The 23,559-nt window shown below is 54.6% G+C and overlaps 2 protein-coding genes across 2 annotated transcripts; one reads left to right on the plus strand and one right to left on the minus strand.

The window, feature by feature from the left end:
* Positions 1 to 229: 229 nt before the first annotated feature.
* Positions 230 to 12,159, plus strand: ccnyl1 (cyclin Y-like 1). Its single transcript, XM_066688536.1, has 10 exons — positions 230 to 1,691; positions 7,583 to 7,657; positions 7,985 to 8,019; positions 8,196 to 8,296; positions 8,393 to 8,428; positions 8,575 to 8,626; positions 9,006 to 9,125; positions 9,569 to 9,735; positions 11,069 to 11,231; positions 11,436 to 12,159. The coding sequence occupies exons 1-10, from the start codon at positions 1,529 to 1,531 to the stop codon at positions 11,550 to 11,552; spliced, it is 1,029 nt and encodes a 342-aa protein (XP_066544633.1). The 5' UTR covers positions 230 to 1,528; the 3' UTR covers positions 11,553 to 12,159.
* Positions 12,160 to 17,886: 5,727 nt separating this feature from the next.
* fzd5 (frizzled class receptor 5) lies at positions 17,887 to 22,372 on the minus strand. The gene has a single exon (XM_066688535.1). It carries the CDS (start codon positions 21,646 to 21,648, stop codon positions 19,900 to 19,902), a length of 1,749 nt encoding a protein of 582 aa, XP_066544632.1. The 5' UTR covers positions 21,649 to 22,372; the 3' UTR covers positions 17,887 to 19,899.
* Between the last annotated feature and the right edge of the window lie 1,187 nt (positions 22,373 to 23,559).

Consider the following 23,559-nt stretch of genomic DNA (forward strand, 5'->3'; position numbering starts at 1 on the left):
ACAGCAGGATTAGGCCAATACGAAAAGAGAAACAGTGATTGACAATTAACTCAACTAACCAAGAGCCAGATCACTGTAAGTGGGCGGGTAATCAGGTACTTGTGAGCAGCCGATATGTCTACATGACAGCAGAATGAGCCAATGAAGCGTGAGATTTCATTTTTGTTTTGATGTGCTGGCCAATGGAGACTGTAGGAATGCGACAGTGGGTGGGACTTGCGCCAATGCCAGGTAGCGGCGTTAGGAACAGATGGCGGTGGTGGCGGGGAGCGAATTGTTGAACTGGCCGGCGGGGAGGAGGGGATAACGGGGATAACAGGACATCCTCAATAGCCGACACTGGGCCGGGGAGCCGAGCTCCGACACGGGCCTAGCCTGAGCGCAGAACCCACTTTCCCCGGAGTGCGAGCACAGAAGAGCCGGCCACGGGCAGTAGGCCGCAGAGCCTCGGGCTAGAGTTCAGAGACGATCCCGGAACTCGAGGGGGGCAGAGGGCAGAGTGGAGATCTACCTCGGAAAGACCGAAATCCCGGAAGCGAACCCAACATTTAAGGGTTGGAGCGGAATAGTTGAGACCTGCGTTTATTTATTTCGTGTTTCCATTTCTTCTTCTTCTTCTTCTTCTTCTTCTTCTTCATCGTCCTCATCTTGCTGAGTTTGTTTGAATTGTAAATCATCCTAAAACAGCTCTGCCGGTTAGCGGGACTCGGTGAAATTGTGCTGAGTGTCAACTTCCCGGCCGGTGACGGAGTGAGCTGCGCTGTGAGGCGAGTAATAAAGCCAGAGCGCACATCCGCACAGACACCGAGCCGCATGCCGAGCCCTGGGAGCCCGACTGCGCCCGGCGAGTCCTGCCCTGAGCCGCGGAAGTGGCCGTCTGTACTGCTCGACTGCACTGCGCTATAGTGCGCTATAGTGTGCTATACTGCGCTATACTGTCCTATACTGCGCTATACTGTCCTATACTGCGCTATAGTGTGCTATACTGCGCTATAGTGTGCTATACTGCGCTATAGTGTCCTATACTGCGCTATAGTGTGCTATACTGCGCTATACTGTCCTATACTGCGCTATAGTGTGCTATACTGCGCTATAGTGTGCTATACTGTCCTATACTGCGCTATAGTGTGCTATACTGCGCTATACTGCACTATACTTTGCTATACTGTCCTATACTGCGCTATAGTGTGCTATACTGCACTATACTTTGCTATACTGCACTATACTTTGCTATACTGCACTATACTGCGCTATACTGCACTATACTGCGCTGCTCTCGGTATAGGTATAACACGGACCACCCAGAGCGATGTCAGTTGAGCAACAATAACAAGTAACGCATCCTTGTAGTCCAGCTCTGTCGACATCCCCGTTTCCTCTCGGGTACCTGCGGATCCCGGCGGCGTCCCGGCCGTGTCGATGCGGCTGTGTTAGCAGCGCTCCGTCGTCTCGGTACAGGCTCGGAGAGGGCCGTTCAAACGGACTGTCCGTCCCGGGACTCGGAGTGTGAGGCTGCGCCGGGGCGGGGATGGGCAACACGGTGTCCTGCTGCGTGTCGCCCGGGGGGAGCCCGAAGGTCAGCCGCAGGAGGCCGCCGGAGCGGGTGGATGGCTACAAAGTGGACACTGACCTCAGCGAGCCGGACACCGGGCCGTACCTGCAGCACATCAGCGACAGAGAGGTGCCGGACGGTAGGTGTGCCTTCGCCGGGTGTGTGTGTGAGACTCGTGTGGGCTCCGCACAGAGGGATCAGTCTGTGTTGGTGTAGTGTTGGTGTAATGTCTGTGCAGTGTTTGAGTGGGATTAAAGGGGGGGTGTGGACAAGCTGGAGTCGGGCGCAGCTGTCCACACCGGGAGGAGGCTGTCCAGCTCGGTCAGGGACGGAGGTTAGCAAGGATCCCCCAGACCTGACCCTTCCCGTTGGGGGTATTGTGGCAGTCTGCTGGAGGAGCCCGATCACAGCAACACAGCAGTGCAGTGAGAGGCAGGGCGGTGGGACGCTGGAGAGACGCTACACAACCTCTTGACAGCAGCTGTGTGGGTTCACATGGCCTGTGGCTAAACCCACCATCCCTGCTGTACGGACTGCAGACGCAACAGCTACTCAAACACCGCCTGCAATGGCCGCATTCCTTACTGGAAACTGAAGGCCAACTAAAAATAGTTAGTGACACATTTGTGGAACAATCACAGTGGTGGACAGTAAGTTGTCAGCCCCGTGCATGGACAAGAGTGTGTTTGTGTGCTCCTCTCAGCCAATTAACCAATTAAGAAGTTGTGGAGGGAGGAGGAGGGGGCGGGCACCTCAGTAACCTTCCAGGGGCTGCACATGGGTCTCCAGCACCGGGGGTGAGATGCAGACACACAGGTGTGGTGGCGTCAGGTTAAAGCAGGCAGGAGCTCTGTGGGGCTGATAATCAGGGTTAATTACTGTGTTGGCGGACCCGCCCTGTGCCCCTGGGTGCCGTGATTCAGCCTGTCCCACTCTGGCGGAGCTGCACCGCACTGTGGGAATGCTGGCTGAGCTCGAGGGGTGGGTGTCACGCCGGCACCAGCACCAGCCTGCAGCGGCACTTGGACCCAGTCAATCCAGTCAGGTCTGTGGCGTTGTGAATCGGCATCCGGCGCCAGACCCGGGGCTGATGTGCCAGTGGTGAGCTGTGAGTGTGTGACCTGTGCTGAGCGGGGGTTGTAATCAGTGTTTACAGAGCTCTTGTCAAGTTGTTAAACTGTCTCTAAGGAAAAAAGAGAAGTTAAAACCCGCAGCCCAGATCTGTCTCCTGGTAGCAGCAGGGCGGTTCAGATCTTACCAGAGTATCGCTGTTTTCCCACACTGATCTCTGGCGGCTGGCTGTCAGACTGGCAGGTTTTATGGCCGTCACTGTTTCCAGTGGAAAAGGATTGTTTCCCAGGGTTGAGCCCTGCAGCTGGGCATGAATCGGCCTCGTGCCAATGAGCAGATGAGTGTGTACCCCATCACTCCTTCACACCCCCGAACACCACTTTTATTTAAAGAGGAGGAAGAAAAAATCATAATTCGTTGGTAGTTACCAGTAGCTAGCAGTTCTTGGCAAAGGCAGCCTCGGAGACCTCTGAAAGGCTGGCACACTGTTTCACCTGGCAGTCGGGCGGCTGTGGACGGGCACATGCAGGGAGAGGGAGCGTGTGTCTGTGTCCTCGGGGGATTGGGCCGTTGTGCTTGAGTCCAGCAGCTGCCGTGTCTGTCTCTCATACGCTGCCTCTCAGACACGGCGGCTCTCGGGGCCGAGCTTTTGCGCCCGAATACCAAACCTCCTCGGCAGAGGTCGGTGGGAGGTCCGGTTGTGCTGCCTGGCTTATCAGGGCCGGCCCCGGTCAGCGCTGGTCGCTGCTCTGCCTCTGTTGCTATTATCATTATTACTATTGTCTTCATTATGCAGTCGACCTAGTCCGCACACAGGACGCGTTCCATCTCGGCGCTGAAACGGGGTCAGGGGGTCAGGAGTGGCCGTGAAGAGCAGGTGCCTTCATGACGGGGGAACGGGAGGCACCGCTCACACACTGCCCACCAGGGGAGAGGAGGGCTGACGGAGTCCCTCACAGCAGAAACGGCTGCTGTGCACTCTGGGATGGATTGGCCTTCCTCTGTAGCTTGTGTGTCACATCGGTCTGTGTGTTTACTCTGTGCTGGTGTCCCGTCTGTACCCAGACCACGCCCTGCCTCCCACGCCAGCAGGCTGACGGCCGGGTGCTCCCCACTGCACCGGCTCCCACCTCGGTTTATTGAGCCTTATCTGAGCGTGATAAATCGGCTCCAGTAGCAGATTGCTGGGATGTTATCGGGGGTGGGGGTCAAACACAAGATAACGCTGGTCCTTATCGTGCGTCCAACCCACAGAGTTACAGAGTGTCGGTTTGGGCTGCTGGTGGACCGACGGACAGACACACCCAGCCCTCCTGTCCCTCCCCGGGCAGAGAGCGTGGCGCAGTCACAATGCCACAACACACTGCTCCCACCCCCCCCACACTCCAAGGCCCATGCCATCTTATCTCCGATCAGATAATCGCCTCCTCTCTCCGGATACGTTTTAGTGAGGGTTCTGCTCTGTCTCGGTGTGTGTGTGTTGTTTTTTGGGTGTGACGTGCAGCAGATGTACCAGGGACGGTCTGCTCCTCCTCTCTCCCCGTCGTGACAGATCCTCAATGGATACGTTCACACGCCTAGTTTGTTGCACTATCGCTCTGCGGTGTAGTCAGCCTGAGGACAAGGCCCGGTTCCACACAACAGTGTCCCCCCAGTGAAGGCAGGTCTCTGTGTTTGTGTGTGTGTTATTGAGGGCCGTGCCACACGTCGCCCTGCTTGCTTTGCCCCGGGCGATGGGAGAGGTGGGGATCGGTGCCGGGGTGGCGAGGCAGAGTTAGAGAAGCCTGTCGAGATCATGTCTGACCCGGAGAGAACCAGTTGTTCACCCAGCCGGGCAGCCAGCGTGTACCGCACAAATTTAAGAAGCAGTCATTTAATTTAATTTTTTTCATTTGAAAGTTTGCCAGTTTGTAACACCCAGCAGCTTGAGGCCAAAAGCCTGCTGTTTGTGCTCCGAAACAAAGGCGCAATTGTAGGCTGCCCCCACCACCACACAGCCGCGCAGCCGACCGGCCTCTGGAGCCCCACCCCCCTGCCTGTGCCAGCCAGAGCCAGGGCCTTCGGATACTTTCATCCGGTGTTTGTGCCTCCTCGGTTTTGTGCTTGGTGTTGTGGTGCGCTCATGTCTTTTGCCAGGTTCCACATTGGGATATAAAATGTGAAAGATGTGTAGTTATTGTGGCAAATTGGTCTAAAGTCATTGGCTGTCACACTGGGGCCTCTCGCTCCTCGTTGGTGTGAAGCACCACCACGGGAGAGCCCTGACACACAGGGCGCTATAAAAGAACATGAGAGTGTCCAGTCGAGAGGAGGCCATCCGCTCGTTTGGTGTCCATTAATAACTAAGTCAGTGGTTCTCAAACTTTTTACACCACGTACCACCTATTTAGCTCTCCAAGTACCACCATTATGACCGACGTTAAAATGCAGTAGCCTAGGCCTACCCTATTCAGCTACGCACAGTTCACGCAGGAGGCGAATTTATTCCTAATAAGAATATGATTTATTGTTGACTGTTGTCAGCCACGCTGTACAAAGGGGTAACACTAGAACTGGCACTTAAACTCTTCCACACAACTCTCATACAGCGCAAGGGCAGAAGAGTAAGATTAACAACTGTACTTCATTCAAACGCACACCTTCTGATATATACACACACACACACACACACACACACACACAGCAAGTGAGAGACAACTTACATTAGCCTAATGAGAAGGGTGTGCCTTCCTCTGCGAACACAGCCCTGCGATGTCTGGGTCAATCGAGGTCAGCTTCAGTCTCAGGTTCGGCTCAGCATCCGTCCTGCTTCTGTATTTAATTTTTATGACGGCAAGTGAAGAGAATTCTTTCTCGCACAGATATGTGGTCGCAAAAGGAAGGAGAACGCGCACAGCGTTGTCCGAAAGCGCAGGGTATTCGCTGTGTTGCTGTATCCAAAAGTCCAACGACGAGTGACTTCTGAAAGCAGACTTCAATGTTTCATCGCAAGACAATTGTATTAAACTCTCCTGCTCACCAACAGTGACGTCCTTGGACATTTCAGAGGTTTCAATGATGAACGGGTTTCTCATCCAGTTGTTTGTTTCGGCTGTCACTGGGAAATATTCGTGGAACTGCTGTCTGAGCGACACGAGGTGCGCAACGATGTCCCTGACTCCATCATCAAGGGTCAGGTCATTGCCAGACAGAAAACTCTGCAAAGCGGGAAAGCTGAAACCACCTGCCTTGACTTTGATTTTGAACAACTCCATCTTTTTCAGCATTGCGTTGATTTTGTCCTGCACATCAAAACATTGATGGAGAGTCCCTGTAGTCCCAAATTCAGTTCGTTTAAACAAGAGAAAATGTCCGACAAGTATGCCAGTTGACTGAGCCACACAGTATCTTCAAAAACATCTGACAAGAGGAAGCTTTTGTACTGTAAGAACATTTGGACCTCTCTGTGCAATTCGAAAAGCCTCGAAAGCACCTTCCCTCTTCATAGCCACCGTACTTCTGTATGAAGCAAGAGTTGGACACGCTCGCTGCCCATCTCATCGCAGAGCACATGGAATAGGCGAGAATGCATCTGTCGGGCCTTAATGAAGTTCACCGTTTTCACAGCCGAGTCCAGCACAGACTTCAATTCTTCGGGCATCTTCTTCACCGCCAGGGCCTCGCGATGGATGCTGCAGTGAGTCCATCGCATCTCGGCCGTCACCTCACGGATTCGAGCTGCTACTCCGCTGTGGAGACCTGTCATAGCCCTGGCGCCGTCCGTGCAGACTCCAACACACTTTTTGCAATCGAGCCCATTCTCTTGGACAAACGCATTCAGGAGCTGGAATGTGTGCTCAGCTGTAGTTCTGGTCTGCAGTGATTGACAGAACAGAAACTCCTGAGCTGCACCATCATATTCATATCTGACGTAAATGAGCAAATTGGCCAAGTCTGCTGGTCTCGTCTCGTCTAGCTGGTTGGAATAATAGCGACTACTTTTAATGCACTCAATCAGTGTGTTTTTAACATCATCTGCCATGGCTCCTATTCTCCGTGACAGTGTTGTTTGAAAGTGGCACCAAGTTTCACTGTTTGGCAGCCTTCTCCCCACACATGATGTGCGTCAACTCTTTGGCTAATGGTACACACAGTTGTTCGCCAATTGTGTGTGGCTTACCGGCTTTTGCAATGCGGAGGCTGGCATGATAGGAAGCTTCCTGTGCTTTGGCTACGGGTGTAACACAGGATTGAGTCGTGAACTTGGACTGCTTCAGTTCGTCACGTTTTCTTAGGAAAAAAAAAAATCAAGTGGGGCCGGTTGCATAAACATACACTAAGTCTTTGTCTTAGTATTAGTTAAGTCCGTTGCATAAAACCGTCTTTCCTTAGACTGGTCTAACTTAGTCAACCGCGCATTGCATTGCACAGTTAACTGATAATCTATGCTAGTTATTTAAATATAATGTAGAGAAATGTATCAATATTCGGAAACTTTCACTTTCACTTTCGCATTCAAACACAAGGTGTGGGATAAAATGAAAAAGTTAACATCATCAAACTGCTGTGTGAGGGCTGTGAGGTCTGTAAAAGACGGGAGAAACGATTAAATAATATGCTAATTTAAGAGGAAACATCCGCATACTAAATGCAAAGCAGCGAAGAGTTTATTATTATTACTATGTATTCCTTTGCCATGCGCCCTTATCCAGGGCGAATTAGGATAGCAAATAGCAAGAAGAAGTGTCTCCTGTTTTCTGTCTCGAATGCCTTGAAGCCCAATTTCCATTTGTGTCCCCGGGTGCGTGTGTCCCTGCTGATCTGGAAAAGCTCCTCTGGTTTGATGTGGTCGATGCCTTTCATGATTTTGAAGACTTGGATCAAGTCCCCACGTAGTCTCCTCTGTATGCAGTTATATGTGATTGTGTTGACTTGTGGTGTCGTTGAGTTCTCGGTTTGAACCGTGTCTTGTCCTTGCAGATCTGGCTCCTGAGTCCAACCCGTCGGACCACCCTCGGGCCAGCACCATCTTCCTCAGCAAGTCGCAGACGGACGGTGAGTGGGGTTTTCGACTGTTTCCACTGACACGGCAGGGGAGTTGAAGGGCTTAGTCAGGAGTTGGTCAGAAATCTTATTAAACCTTTGTTTAACGAAGGTTTAATAAGATCTCTGGCCAACTCCTGACTAAGCCCTTCACTCCTGTGTGTGAAGAGAGAGAGTTCAGTTCTAAATGGGACCGCCCCCCAGCAAAGAGCTACAGGATCACAGATTTTAAATAAAGAGAGATATTTTGTTTGTTTCGAAGCTGCTCTTGTGTGGTGTTGTGATTGAGATTCTAATTGTCCTTATTTTGTCCCTGCTTTGTGTTTCGTTTCTCCACAGTGAGAGATAAAAGGAAAAGCAACCACATCAACCACGTGAGTAAGAGAGTTGGAGTGGACCGGCCGCGTCTCTCTCTGACAGTCCTCGCGTGTCTGCCCCCGTCTTACGTTCTCTCCCCCTCCCTCCGTGTCTCTGACCGATGCGTCTCACACTGGGAAGTGTTTTGTTTTGTTTTGTCGTTATTATCTGCTCTTCCTGTCCGTCCCTCCAGGTGTCTCCCGGTCAGCTCACCAAGAAGTACAGCTCCTGCTCCACTATATTTATTGACGACAGCACCGTCAGCCAGCCGAATTTAAAAAGCACAATTAAGTGGTGCGTCTCGTCCCGCTGTCTGTGTGTAGCGTGTGTCTGTGTGTAGCGTGTGTCTGTGTGTCTGAACTGACTCTTTTCTCTTCCTGTCTCTTGCAGCGTCACCTTAGCAATATACTACCACATCAAGAACAGGTGAGGTCTGCAGAAAGCTCCTTCGTGTGACATTGATTCTGGGGCTCAGCATGGTCAGACGTGTGCTTGCTGTGTTGTTTGTGTGTGTTGTTGTGAGTCTCCCTGTCAGACGGCTCTCAGTGTTGCCCGCGCGTTGTCTCCCTCAGGGACTCGGACCGGTCGCTGGACATCTTCGATGAGAAGAAGCACCCGCTGTCGGTGAGTCCGCCCTGCCCTCCGTCTGCTATGAGAGTGTGTGTGTGTCTGCTGTCTCAGAGCTGTGTGTGTGTAGCATGTGCGCTCTGTGTCCCCACTGTGTCTCAGTGCTGTGTGTAGTGTGTGTAGCTCCGTGGCCCTGCTGTGTCTTTGTGTGTGTACCGTGTCTCTGTGTGTATCGCTCTGTGGCCCTGCTGTGTCTCGGTGTGTGTGTGTGTAGCATGTGTGTCGCTTTGTGACCCCGCTGTGTGTGTGTGTGTTTAGCGTGTCGCTCCGTGGCCCTGCTGTCTCAGTGTGTGTGTGTGTGTGTGTGTGTGTGTGTGTGTTTAGCATGTGTCGCTCCGTGGCCCCGCTGTGTCTCAGTGCCCTGTCGTCTCCACAGAGAGACGAGGTGCCGGACGATTACTCACGGAACGACCCGGAGCACAAGCACATCTACCGCTTCGTCCGCACGCTGTTCAGCGCCGCGCAGCTCACCGCCGAGTGCGCCATCGTCACGCTGGTGAGGCCGGGGGGTGTGCTGTACATCATCATCTTCATCATCGCCGTCACTGTAGCGCAGGGTTCATTCACAGATCAGTGCTGTGCTTTAATCTCAACACCAGGGGGCAGCAGAGCACAGGCCAGGCTTGTGAGTCGACTCGGCTCCGGCCCTCGATGGAGACACGATTGATTGATTGATTGGCTTTCTTCACTAAATCACTAAAAATACAAAATAAATCAAATAAAATGTATTCTTGACTCGAATGATGCTCTTCAGAGGGAGCTCTACTCAGCGCCCCAGTGTGGTTTGTGTTCGATGTGTCCTGGGACGCAGGCTGTTGTGGGGTGGGCCGCCCGTTCGTCGCGGGGGGACGGCAGAGCGGGGGCGCCGTCTCTCCGCCTTCGCCTCCCTCTCGCCCCCGTTCCGCTCTGACCCGCTTCCCCGCGCCCCCGGCCCCCCAGGTGTACCTGGAGCGGCTGCTGACCTACGCCGAGATGGACATCTGCCCCTGCAACTGGAAGCGCATCGTGCTGGGCGCCATCCTGCTGGCCTCCAAGGTGTGGGACGACCAGGCGGTGTGGAACGTGGACTACTGCCAGATCCTGAAGGACATCACGGTGGAGGACATGTGAGTCCCGCCACACAGGCCACGCCCACACGCACGCCCCCCTCACCCTCTGGACACGAGCCCCTCTCGGTCATTCGGATTGGGATGAGTCTGTCTCTTTCTCCTCTACCTCGCTCTACCCCCCCTCTCTCTTTACCTCCCTCCCACTCCCTTTACCTCACTCTCCCTCCCTCCCCCTCTCTCATTGTAAGACCCTCGCTAGTGACTCATTTAATAAGAAACTGATTTTAAGAGAAAATGTTTTCATTGCGTGTGTGTGCAGTGCGGTGTGTTGTGGCCCAGTGAAGTAGAGCTCCTGCGCCGGGTGGCTGGGGGCAGCTCTCCGTCTCTCCTCCACATTACAGCCATACGCTTCCTCTCGCTCTCTCCCTCTCTCTCTTCTTTTCTTTTCTCGCTCCCATTGAAGCCTTTCAGCGCCGCGCCGGCCGGCTCAAGGGCTCTCACGGCGGCAGATAATGGCCGTCTCTCGGCTCATCCATTAGTTGCCCTAGCGACTCCCCGGGCCGGCTCTTGTTGTTCAGTAAACATCCGGGCCGGCGGGTCCTCGAGCCCCGATACGCACACGGTGTCTCCGCACCCACGCTCTGTCTGTGTGTGTGTGTGTCTGTGTTTGCGTGTGTGAGTGTGTTTGTGCAGAGCATCGTGGAGAAAACGCACAGCATCCACAGTGGACGCTTTCAGTCCAGTCCTGTTTCTTCTGTCCTCTTCCAGCTGCGCTGCTGTGGGGACACTAACACCATGTGAGCCAGGCTGGACAGGCGCGTAGCATGCTCTCGTGTTGTCCGTGGGAAACCTGTGTGTGTCAGTGTCATAGGTTATAAAACGTCTTTCTATGTTTGTTTTACCATCATCAACGTCTCATAGTTTCTTTTAATTAATTAATGTCTAACATATAAAAAGGAGGAGGAGCCTAAAACAGGCCCGATGCCCGGCCCGTGTGTGAACTATGACGTGACAACTGGCCCAAAGCTCCACGGCCCGAGGGGCGTAAATAAGTCGGGGCTCGGGCTGAAATGCAGGGCTCTAGTCTGTGATTGTGTGTAATGTGTGTGTGTGAGGTTTTACAGACAGGTTTACAGAATGTATTGATTGATTGATTTAGTCAGTTTATTAAAACATTTCTGCTCGTTGCACCTCTTCAGTGGAGGTTGACACGAGCACCGCAGACGCACAAACGCGCGGGTTGTGTAGCTAAACCTCTCTGGCTCGTCCAGAGTGGATACATTTGAGCTGCGGGGCGGGAGCGGGGCGGGAGCGGGGCGGGAGCGGGGCGGGGTGGCTCTGTGCTGTGTGACGCCGGGCGCTGAGGTCGTGTTGTCGTGTCGCGCTGCAGGAACGAGATGGAGAGACACTTCCTGGAGCTGCTGCAGTTCAACATCAACGTCCCGGCCAGCGTCTACGCCAAGTACTACTTCGACCTGCGCTCCCTGGCCGACGACAACAACATGAACTTCCCTCTGGAGCCGCTGAGCAAAGAGCGGGCGCAGAGACTGGAGGTGAGGCAGAGGGGACGGACAGGAGAGAGAAGAGGGTGTGGGGACGGGGACGGGGACAGGGCCGGAGGGGAGGGGGCGGGGCAGGAGACAGGAGAGGGGTAGCAGTGTGGACGGCAGGGGCTTTTGGGCAGTAAATACTGAATACTGACAAACCACTGTGTGTGTCTCTCTCTGTCCCACTGTGTGCGTCTCTCTCTCTCTCAGGCCATCTGCCGGCTGTGTGAGGACAAGTACAAGGATCTGGGCAAGACGGCCATGAGACGCTCCTTCAGCGCCGACAATCTGGTGGGGATCCGGCGCTCCAACGCCGTGCTGTCCTAGACCCCGAACCGTGGAGGGGGGCAAGCGCCGGGACCCCCGTCCTCTTCCTCTCCTCGTGCCGTGGACCCCAGAGCCCGACCCCCCGAGGAGCCGAGATCAACACGACTATCGACCGAGAAGAGAGAGAGAAAAAACGTTTTTTTTTGTTTTTTTTGCTTACTATGTAGGCTAATAGCTGTGAAATCCGTCAGTTTTTAATTGAATCATTTGCAGAGGGAGTATTTTAAATAAACACTAATCATGTAACACACCGCGGGGTCGACCGCTTGTTCTACAGGTGTGCGGTGTGGCGTCGCTTGTCCCACGTCCCCTGGGGGCCGACGGGGGCTCTGTGTCCCGCTGGGCCGAGGCCCCTGTCTGGTGGCGGGCGGGCAGAGTGGGGTGTTGGGACTCTCTCATCTCTTCAGTGGGGCAGGGACACACAGGGGCCAATCTGAGGCCCCCAGCGCAGGAGACCATCCACACCGCGATGTAAATGTGGTGCTTTCTGAGACGGACAGGTGGTCAGCTGACAGAACATTGAACACACAGGGAACACGGAGCATTTTCCATTGTATTAAGTAGTCGCTATTTTAAAGCATTAATAAATCCAACAATCACAGCTATAGCCATGCATGAGCCACCTGTACGTGCACAGAGGGTTAATGAGCCCACGGAGCCGTGTGTAAGTGTGTGCACGTGTGTGTGTGTAGTGTGTAAGTGTGTGCACGTATGTGTAGTGTATGTGTAGTGTGTAAGTGTGTGCACGTGTGGGTGTAGTGTATAAGTGTGTACGCGCGCTGTGGTGTGGACTTGTTCCTGTACTGTGAGGGGGGTGTAGTCGAAGCTCCAACTCTTCGACAGAACCTCACAAACGCTTATTGAGTGACAGATCAGTCGCGTGGGGGGGCAGCTTCACGCAGCCCTGACAGGTTAGCGGGGTGTGTGGGGCGGGTCGCTCTCACTCCTGGGTTCCCGGCAGAGTCTGTGGGTCTATAAACTCATTAAAACGCTGCTGGGTCTGATGCCGCCTGTGAGATCAGCTCAGTTTGACTGTGTGATGAGTCCCCTGCACACTCTCTCTCAACACACCGCTGTGTTAAAACACTGCACAGTCTAGTGCGTGGGGGTGAGGTGGGGTGTGTGTGTGTGTGCGCGCTGAGCAGGGCTTTAAGGGGACGTTATTTCCAGACTCGTGTATGAAACTCTTCCCTCTCTGGCACCGTGTGGAGGAGCAGCTCCGGGTCACAGGTTCAGACAGGGACGGTCAGTCCGGAGAGAGCCGTTTATAGCAGAGCCGTGTGCACAGTGCGTTCCCTGTGTGGTGTGTTCTGTAAAGTCCGGAGCCCCGACCCGCAGTCATCACAGGGCTGTATTGACCTGTCGCACAGGTCCGTCCCACCGGAGCCGAGGACCGGGCCAGACCTGGCAGACACACGTGACCGAGTTCTGTACGGTGGCTCAGCAGGACCAGGGCTGCCAGCACAAAACACATCAACCACAATCTGCATGACCCTCACAGTCCAGAAACAGCACAACACACAGCAATCTGCACGGCCCCACTCACCACACACACACACACACACAGACCCCTACAGCTGAACACAACACACACACACACACAGACCCCTACAGCTGAACACAACACACACACACACACCCCTACAGCTGAACACAACACACACAAACATACACACAGACCCCTACAGCTGAACACAACACACACACACACACACACCCCTACAGCTGAACACAACACACACACACACACAGACCCCTACAGCTGAACACACACACACACACACACACCCCTACAGCTGAACACAACACACACACACACAGACCCCTACAGCTGAACACAACACACACACACACTCAGACCCCTACAGCTGAACACAACACACACACACACCCCTACAGCTGAACACAACACACACACACACACACAGACCCCTACAGCTGAACACAACACACACACACACACAGACCCCTACAGCTGAACACAACACACACACACACACCCCTACAGCTGAACACAACACACACAAACATACACACAGACCCCTACAGCTGAACACAACACACACACACACACACACCCCTACAGCTGAACACAACACACACACACACACAGACCCCTACAGCTGAACACACACACACACACACACACCCCTACAGCTGAACACAACACACACACACACAGACCCCTACAGCTGAACACAACACACACACACACTCAGACCCCTACAGCTGAACACAACACACACACACAGACCCCTACAGCTGAACACAACACACACACACAGACCCCTACAGCTGAACACAACACACACACACACACACCCCTACAGCTGAACACAACACACACACACACCCCTACAGCTGAACACAACACACACTCACACACCCCTACAGCTGAACACAACACACACACACACCCCTACAGCTGAACACAACACACACACACACAGACCCCTACAGCTGAACACAACACACACACACACACAGACCCCTACAGCTGAACACAACACACACACACACACCCCTACAGCTGAACACAACACACACACACATACACACAGACCCCTACAGCTGAACACACACACACACACACACACACACACCCCTACAGCTGAACACAACACACACACACACACAGACCCCTACAGCTGAACACACACACACACACACACCCCTACAGCTGAACACAACACACACACACCCCTACAGCTGAACACAACACACACACACACAGACCCCTACAGCTGAACACAACACACACACACACTCAGACCCCTACAGCTGAACACAACACACACACACACACCCCTACAGCTGAACACAACACACACACACACCCCTACAGCTGAACACAACACACACACACACACACACACACACACCCCTACAGCTGAACACAACACACACACACACACAGACCCCTACAGCTGAACACACACACACACACACACCCCTACAGCTGAACACAACACACACACACCCCTACAGCTGAACACAACACACACACACACAGACCCCTACAGCTGAACACAACACACACACACACACACTCAGACCCCTACAGCTGAACACAACACACACACACACACACCCCTACAGCTGAACACAACACACACACACACCCCTACAGCTGAACACAACACACACACACACACCCCTACAGCTGAACACAACACACACACACACCCCTACAGCTGAACACAACACACACTCACACACCCCTACAGCTGAACACAACACACACACACACCCCTACAGCTGAACACAACACACACACACACACACCCCTACAGCTGAACACAACACACACTCACACACCCCTACAGCTGAACACAACACACACACACACTCAGACCCCTACAGCTGAACACAACACACACACACACACAGACCCCTACAGCTGAACACAACACACACACACACCCCTACAGCTGAACACAACACACACACACACACTCAGACCCCTACAGCTGAACACAACACACACACACACAGACCCCTACAGCTGAACACAACACACACACACACTCAGACCCCTACAGCTGAACACAACACACACATACACACCCCTATAGCTGAACACAACACACACACACACTCAGACCCCTACAGCTGAACACAACACACACATACACACCCCTACAGCTGAACACAACACACACACACACAACACACACACACAGACCCCTATAGCTGAACACAACACACACACACAGACCCCTACAGCTGAACACAACACACACACACACAGACCCCTACAGCTGAACACAACACACACACACCCCTACAGCTGAACACAACACACACACACACCCCTACAGCTGAACACAACACACACATACACACACCCCTACAGCTGAACACAACACACACATACACACACCCCTACAGCTGAACACAACACACACACACACACACAGACCCCTATAGCTGAACACAACACACACACACACACAGACGCCTACAGCTGAACACAACATACACACACAGACCCCTACAGCTGAACACAACACACACACACACACACCCCTACAGCTGAACACAACACACACACACACCCCTACAGCTGAACACAACACACACACACACACACCCCTACAGCTGAACACAACACACACTCACACACCCCTACAGCTGAACACAACACACACACACACTCAGACCCCTACAGCTGAACACAACACACACACACACACAGACGCCTACAGCTGAACACAACATACACACACAGACCCCTACAGCTGAACACAACACACACACACACACACCCCTACAGCTGAACACAACACACACACACACCCCTACAGCTGAACACAACACACACACACACCCCTACAGCTGAACACAACACACACACACACTCACACACACAGACCCCTACAGCTGAACACAACACACACACACACACACCCCTACAGCTGAACACAACACACACACACACACCCCTACAGCTGAACACAACACACACACACACCCCTACAGCTGAACACAACACACACACACACAGACCCCTACAGCTGAACACAACACACACACACAGACCCCTACAGCTGAACACAACACACACACACACACACCCCTACAGCTGAACACAACACACACTCACACACCCCTACAGCTGAACACAACACACACACACACTCAGACCCCTACAGCTGAACACAACACACACTCACACACCCCTACAGCTGAACACAACACACACACACACAGACCCCTACAGCTGAACACAACACACACACACACCCCTACAGCTGAACACAACACACACACACAATCAGACCCCTACAGCTGAACACAACACACACACACACAGACCCCTACAGCTGAACACAACACACACACACAGACCCCTACAGCTGAACACAACACACACATACACACACCCCTACAGCTGAACACAACACACACACACAGACCCCTACAGCTGAACACAACACACACATACACACACCCCTACAGCTGAACACAACACACACACACACCCCTACAGCTGAACACAACACACACACACACAGACCCCTACAGCTGAACACAACACACACACACACAGACCCCTACAGCTGAACACAACACACACACACCCCTACAGCTGAACACAACACACACACACACCCCTACAGCTGAACACAACACACACATACACACACCCCTACAGCTGAACACACACACAGACCCCTACAGCTGAACACAACACACACACACAGACCCCTATAGCTGAACACAACACACACATACACACCCCTATAGCTGAACACAACACACACACACACTCAGACCCCTACAGCTGAACACAACACACACATACACACCCCTATAGCTGAACACAACACACACACACACTCAGACCCCTACAGCTGAACACAACACACACATACACACCCCTACAGCTGAACACAACACACACACACACAGACCCCTACAGCTGAACACAACACACACACACAGACCCCTATAGCTGAACACAACACACACACACACAGACCCCTACAGCTGAACACAACACACACACACACAGACCCCTACAGCTGAACACAACACACACACACACACACCCCTACAGCTGAACACAACACACACACACACCCCTACAGCTGAACACAACACACACACACACAGACCCCTACAGCTGAACACAACACACACACACACACACACAGACCCCTATAGCTGAACACAACACACACACACACACACAGACCCCTACAGCTGAACACAACATACACACACACACCCCTACAGCTGAACACAACACACACACACATACACACACACTCACACACACAGACCCCTACAGCTGAACACAACACACACACACACACAGACCCCTACAGCTGAACACAACACACACACACACCCCTACAGCTGAACACAACACACACACACACACACACAGACCCCTACAGCTGAACACAACACACACACACACACAGACCCCTACAGCTGAACACAACACACACACACACCCCTACAGCTGAACACAACACACACACACACACAGACCCCTACAGCTGAACACAACACACACACACAGACCCCTACAGCTGAACACAACACACACACACAGACCCCTACAGCTGAACACAACACACACACAGACAGACCCCGACAGCTGAACACAACACACACACACAGACCCCTACAGCTGAACACAACACACACATACACAACAATCTGCATGACACAGTCCAGCAACAAAGCACAACACACAACAATCTGCAAAACACACACACAAAACACACCCCAGCAACAAAGTACAGCGCACACACAGCCCAGCAGCTCTGTACACACAAACCACCTCCCCCAGTGCAGAGACAGAGACGCACACACCAGCGCAGACTGCTGCACTTTATTCTCTACAGGAATGTGAGGAACAACCAACCCAAAAAAAAAAAAAAGACAGGAGAGGGTCTTCATTATAAATATCTAAATCTCAGCTGCTTTTTACAATCTCAGGATTTGACACTTTTAAAAATATAATACATACACTTTCAAACTATTTTTGAGCAACAAAATTCAGGGATTGATTTTGTGTGTTTTTTTCCTTTACAAAATGTACATCTGGACCAGACCCGCACTCTCCCGCGCCGCACAACACCACACAGCTCTCAGGACCATCTCAGTGGCGGTGCTGCCCGACCCAACACAGGAGAGACACCCCACAACAACACAGCACCTCCGCCCAGGACCCGCACCTGAGCACACCGGCCCGGCCGCGCACTGGGGGGCTGCAGTTTCAAACATACCTTGTGCCATAAAGCTACAGACAGTAAAAAAAAATCTATAAAAAATATATACTTTTAACTTTTCTTCTCATCTTGGATTTTTTTATATTTTCACCCCCCAGGTCTGTGCAGTCAGAGGCCGTTGTGCGTGTGCGTGTGCGTGTGCGTGTGCGGTGCTGCGAGAGACGGCCCGGTTACATGGTTTGTGCGTTTTAATTCAAACTGACAGACGACTCGCTGGCACACTGAAAACACACCACACAGGGAACGCACTGTGCACACAGCTCTGCTATAAACGGCTCTCTCTGTAAGCCTGTTATTTCAATAGATATCAGTATATAGCGCCTTTGTCACAGAGACACAGAGACGAGACAGCAGCACAGGCAGCTCTGGGGCAGAACCGCTGGGGGCAGGAGAGGAGAGGGGGAGGCCAGTGTCTGCTCTGCCCGGGCACACAGCACCAGTACCACACACAGCCATGCCCACGGGCACAGACACACACTGACACAATCAAACACACCTGTAATCGCACACAGACACACACAGCCCATGATCACAGAGGTTCGGTCTCTCCAGTGGGTCAGAACCCCTCCCTGAAATGACTCAGTCTCCGGTCCCGTTTGCAGAATGGGCCCGGGCCGGGCAGGATGCAGTGCAGGGGATGGGCTACCAGGGGGCAGAGCACACTGCTGCGCCACAGCACCAGAGAAGAGGGTCTGAGGAGACGGGGATCGGGCCCCAGTGCCCCGGACAGCACAGCCCTCTCCCCCAGAAGCCCGTCCTGCAACACCGATCTGGTGCCCCAGCGCCGTGGCCCCCAGGAGCCTTAGAATCACACACACACAGACACACACACAGACCTACATACACAACGCACTTACACCATGAATGACACTGTGACAAGGTGCCGTGACGTTCTCCTGCAGGGGACCGTCACGCAGTCCGTCTCCCCCTTAAGTAACTGATAAAACACGCCACGTGATTCTACACGGCCCCCCAGCGCCTGGGGGCCCCTACACACCTGACACAGGGAGGGGCCTCAGCAACATGGCGGCCGATCTCCTTCTCCCCAGAACAAATTCACAGGAGCTCGACCACGCGTGACCCGGAGACACTGCAGAGAGCAGACACAGCCTGGGGGGGAGAGACACTCCTGGGGGCGGGAATTACACAAAACAAGACATGAACTCTGGGGGCAGAAAGAAGAAGATAAATAAATAACAGCAGTTTCCCTTCCCTGGGAGGAAGTGCAGACCCCCGTCTCAGTGCAGCTCTGTCTGTTTCTCCCTCCTCCGTGTCTCTCAGCTCGGGGTTTGTCTGTCCACTCCCTCCGTGTCCCTCTCAGTGCTGAAGAGCGTGGAAATCACACGCCGCTCCACGTGAAGAACCACAGTAAACATGTACAACAGTGACGCTTTTCTCCTCATTGTTTTCCAGTTTCGATGATTTTCCGTCTGCGATCCTGACTTCAGTGTCCAGTGTCAGTCCAGGAGGTGGGTTGTGGCGTCAGTGTGTGTGTGCACGCGTGTGTGTGTGTTGGGTAAGTAAAGTGTCACCACTAATATGTACAATCAATCAATCTGAATAAATTAAGTGTTATTGCGTGTCTCTGGCCTGGGGCCCTACACCTGGGACAGCGGCACAGGCTTGTGGTAGGAGCCGGAGCTGGCCAGGCCGGTGCGGGCGGTGAGCGCGGTGCTGGCCTCGCTGTACATGGAGGCGCTGGTGGGCTTGCGGGTCCGGCAGCAGCGGCCCAGGAAGCGGCGCCAGGACTCCAGCGTCTTCCCGGACCAGACCCACACGCCCGAGGTGATGCCCACCACCAGGCACATGAAGTACTTGAGCATGAACACGGCGTAGTCCGGCCCCCCGGCGGCCCCCTGCCTGTCGGCCGGGCAGGAGCAGCCCAGCGCCCGCTCCCAGCGCTCCCGGTAGTGCTGCTCGTACACGTAGCAGGCCACCACGGCGGCGGCGGGCACGGTGTACAGCACGGTGAAGATGCCGATGCGGATCATCAGCTTCTCCAGCTTGTCCGTCTTGGTGCCGCCCTGCTTGATGACACTGCGGATGCGGAACAGAGACACGAAGCCGGCCAGCAGGAACAGCGAGCCGGTCAGCAGGTAGAGCACCAGCGGCGCCAGCACAAAGCCCCGCAGGCTGTCCAGGCTCTGGTTGCCCACGTAGCAGATGCCGGCAACCGGGTCACCGTCCACGGAGCTGAGTGCCAGCACGGCCACCGACTTGACGCTGGGCACCAGCCAGGCCGCCATGTGGAAGTACTGTGAGTAGCCTGCGATCGCCTCGTTACCCCACTTCATGCCCGCCGCCAGGAACCAGGTGAAGGACAGGATGACCCACCAGATGGAGCTGGCCATGCCAAAGAAGTAGACGAGCAGGAAGACCAGCGTGCACAGGGCCGGGCCGGTGGTGTCGTAGTGCACGTGCTGCTGGTCGTGGCTGCAGGCCACGCTCGGGTGCCCGGCCACCAGCCGCACGATGTAGCCCAGCGACACGAACAGGTAGCAGGTGGCGAGGAAGATGATGGGCCGCTCAGGGTACTGGAAGCGCTCCATGTCGATGAGGAAGGTGGCCACAGTGGCGAAGGTGGACAGGAAGCACAGCACTGACCACAGGCCGATCCAGAAGCTGGTGAAGGTGTGCTCGTCCGGGGAGAAGTAGGGCAGGTAGCAGGGCAGCGCGCAGTTGAGCAGCGGCCCGGTGCGCACGCGGTTGTACAGCGGGTGGGCCTCCTTGCGGATGGGCACCAGCGGCTCCCGGCACCGGCACTCCCGCTCGCAGGCCACAGAGGACGGGGGGGCCAGCTTCCCGGGGAGGGGCCTGCCGGGCCGGCGCGGGGGCCCCCGGGGCGTGGGCTTCTGCAGCAGCGCGGGCGGCGGCGGCGGGGACAGCGTGGTGCTCTCGCTGCGGTTGTAGTCCATGCACAGGGTGTCGGGGTCGCCCAGCTCGGGCAGCCGGCCGCAGCTCATCCTCTCGGGCCACTCGAAGCCGTACTGGCTCATGAGGGGGGAGCAGCCCTGCTTGGCGCGCTCGCACACCGAGCGGCAGGGCGGCAGCGGCTTGCGGTAGTCGGGCAGGCAGATGGGCGTGTACATGCTGCACAGGAAAAACAGCAGATCCGGCGAGCACTGGATCTCCACCAGCGGCCAGAACTGGTGCGCCTCCAGCCCCGCCTCGTCCTGCGTGTCGTGGTTGAACTGGTTGGGCATGTAGGTCAGGTTGTAGCCGATGCCCTTGCACATGGGCACCGTGATCTCCCGGCACACGATGGCCTTGGAGGCGGCCCAGCCCAGGGAGGGCAGCCAGGCCAGCAGCAGGGCGCAGTGCAGGGCGCCGCACACAGGGGGCGCCATGGCCGGCACTGCACAGGACCAGCAGTCACCTGGGGGCCGGTGCTCCTCTCCCGCAGCGGCGATCGGCTCAGCGCCCGGCTCTGTCTCTGCGGTTTATTTTATACATTTATAAAAGCGCCTCTTCAAGAATAAATAGTTTTTAATCCCCAGAGGAAAACGCATCAAGTCAAGCAGCATCTGCATCCCCACCGCACAGTCCTGCCGGCTTCATCACAGAACAACACTGTCCATGAACAGAGTTACACAGTTCGCAGTTTGGCTCGGTGCTGTTCGCAGGTCCAGGGCGCTGGCGGGCAGAGAGCGCTGCCCGGGGTGTCTGCGGGATCTCGGCTGCGGGGCTCGGGTGAGCCGCTCACAGACTGCCCGGCACGCAGGGAGCGCACTCCGCCAGCGACCCGCTCCCCCGGCGCATCTCTCCCGGCTCTCTGCTCGTCTTTCACACAGCCCTGCTGTGCGGGGCAGGGCGGCTCGACTCCCGCACCGTTTGCGCTGTTTCGCAGGCGCAGTTCAGACTCCCGGCCGTGGCGGTGAAGCAGGTGAATAACTCGGCTTGGCTGCAGTGGAGCCGCCGGTCCGACGGGGATCGCTGAGCGGGTCTCAGATGCCGCTGCTGCCCGGTGGCGTGGGCTGTGTCGGTCCAGGTCGCCTCAGTCACTGTGTGGGTCACTTCCCGGCACTTCTCCGCGCTGCGTGTCTCTCCCGCACAGCCCCGCACTGCCCGGGCACAGTCTCTCCGCTGCGCCGCCACCGGCCCGGCCACGCCCCCGCACACGCCCCCGCACACGCCTCCCGGCCAGACCCGCTCTCCGGCCCGGGGAAAGGGGCGTGGCGTCGAACACTCCGTCCACAGGCATCCTTCGCCACGCCCCCGGGCAGGCGGGCTGGCCAATAGGAGCGCTGCTCGCACACAGGTGTCTGCGGCCGGTCCTGCGCCTCACGCAGCGGCTCGTCCGGCTCTGCTGACCACAGACCCGAGCTGCGGCAGAGAATAACAGGCTTGCACTTCATTCATCAAACATTAGAAGCTGCCTGCAAGATCTGTTCTGTGAGCATCCCAGACACATCACTGTCACAGTACTGTCCCGCTGCTTCTTATTATTGCAGGGACACTTGTAACTGATTGAGGAAATACACTGTAAACCAGACTTTGCAAGAGAGAAGAAATCACAACATTTTAAAACAAATTACAGGAATGTCAGACTGCATTCATCATCATCTTCTTCTTCCTTCTTTCCTCTGCGCCATTTGACTGTATTTGCATATATTTTATATTTATATTTCCGTACTTTGATTCTTCTGTGGCAGCCCAGATCCTGGCACTGTTTAACCCTGCGCTGTGAGGATCTGTGACCCTGCAACAGAGCGCTTCACACTGCTCGGGTCTCACTGGCTGAAGTGGAGAGAGAAGACTTTGGGAGGGTGTTCGGCCTGTGTTTCTGTTTCTGAGAGAGAGGGAGTGTAAACTTGTCATGCCAATAAAGCTCATTTTGAATCTGAATTTGAGAGAGAGACAGAGAGGGAGAGGTAAAGACTTCGAAGGCCTGGTTGTGGGTTTTGGGGATTTTGCTCCAAGCAGGATGTGAGACAATGCAGGGACACAATGAGTGGGAGTCCGGTGCTGTCAGCCCCCCCCCCACAGCAGTCTGTTTTTATTTGCAACTTCCAGCCTCTTCAGCGCTGCATCCTGTATTGCTCTATGTTTATTTAAATACACGATTCGAGTCACGCGGTGCTGCACACACACACACACACACGTATGCAATGACACTAATGCACAGTCCTCCCACCGCAGCACTGGACACTCAGCTGAGCTGGACACAAGACAGTCCCACAGCGAGGGAACCAACCAGAGAGAGGAGAGGAAACTGAGAGAGGGAGAAGGAGGGAGGGAGGGAGAGAGGGAGAGGTCAC

This window comes from Amia ocellicauda, chromosome 16 (assembly GCF_036373705.1).
Source record: "Amia ocellicauda isolate fAmiCal2 chromosome 16, fAmiCal2.hap1, whole genome shotgun sequence".
Taxonomy (NCBI): Eukaryota; Metazoa; Chordata; class Actinopteri; order Amiiformes; family Amiidae; genus Amia; species Amia ocellicauda.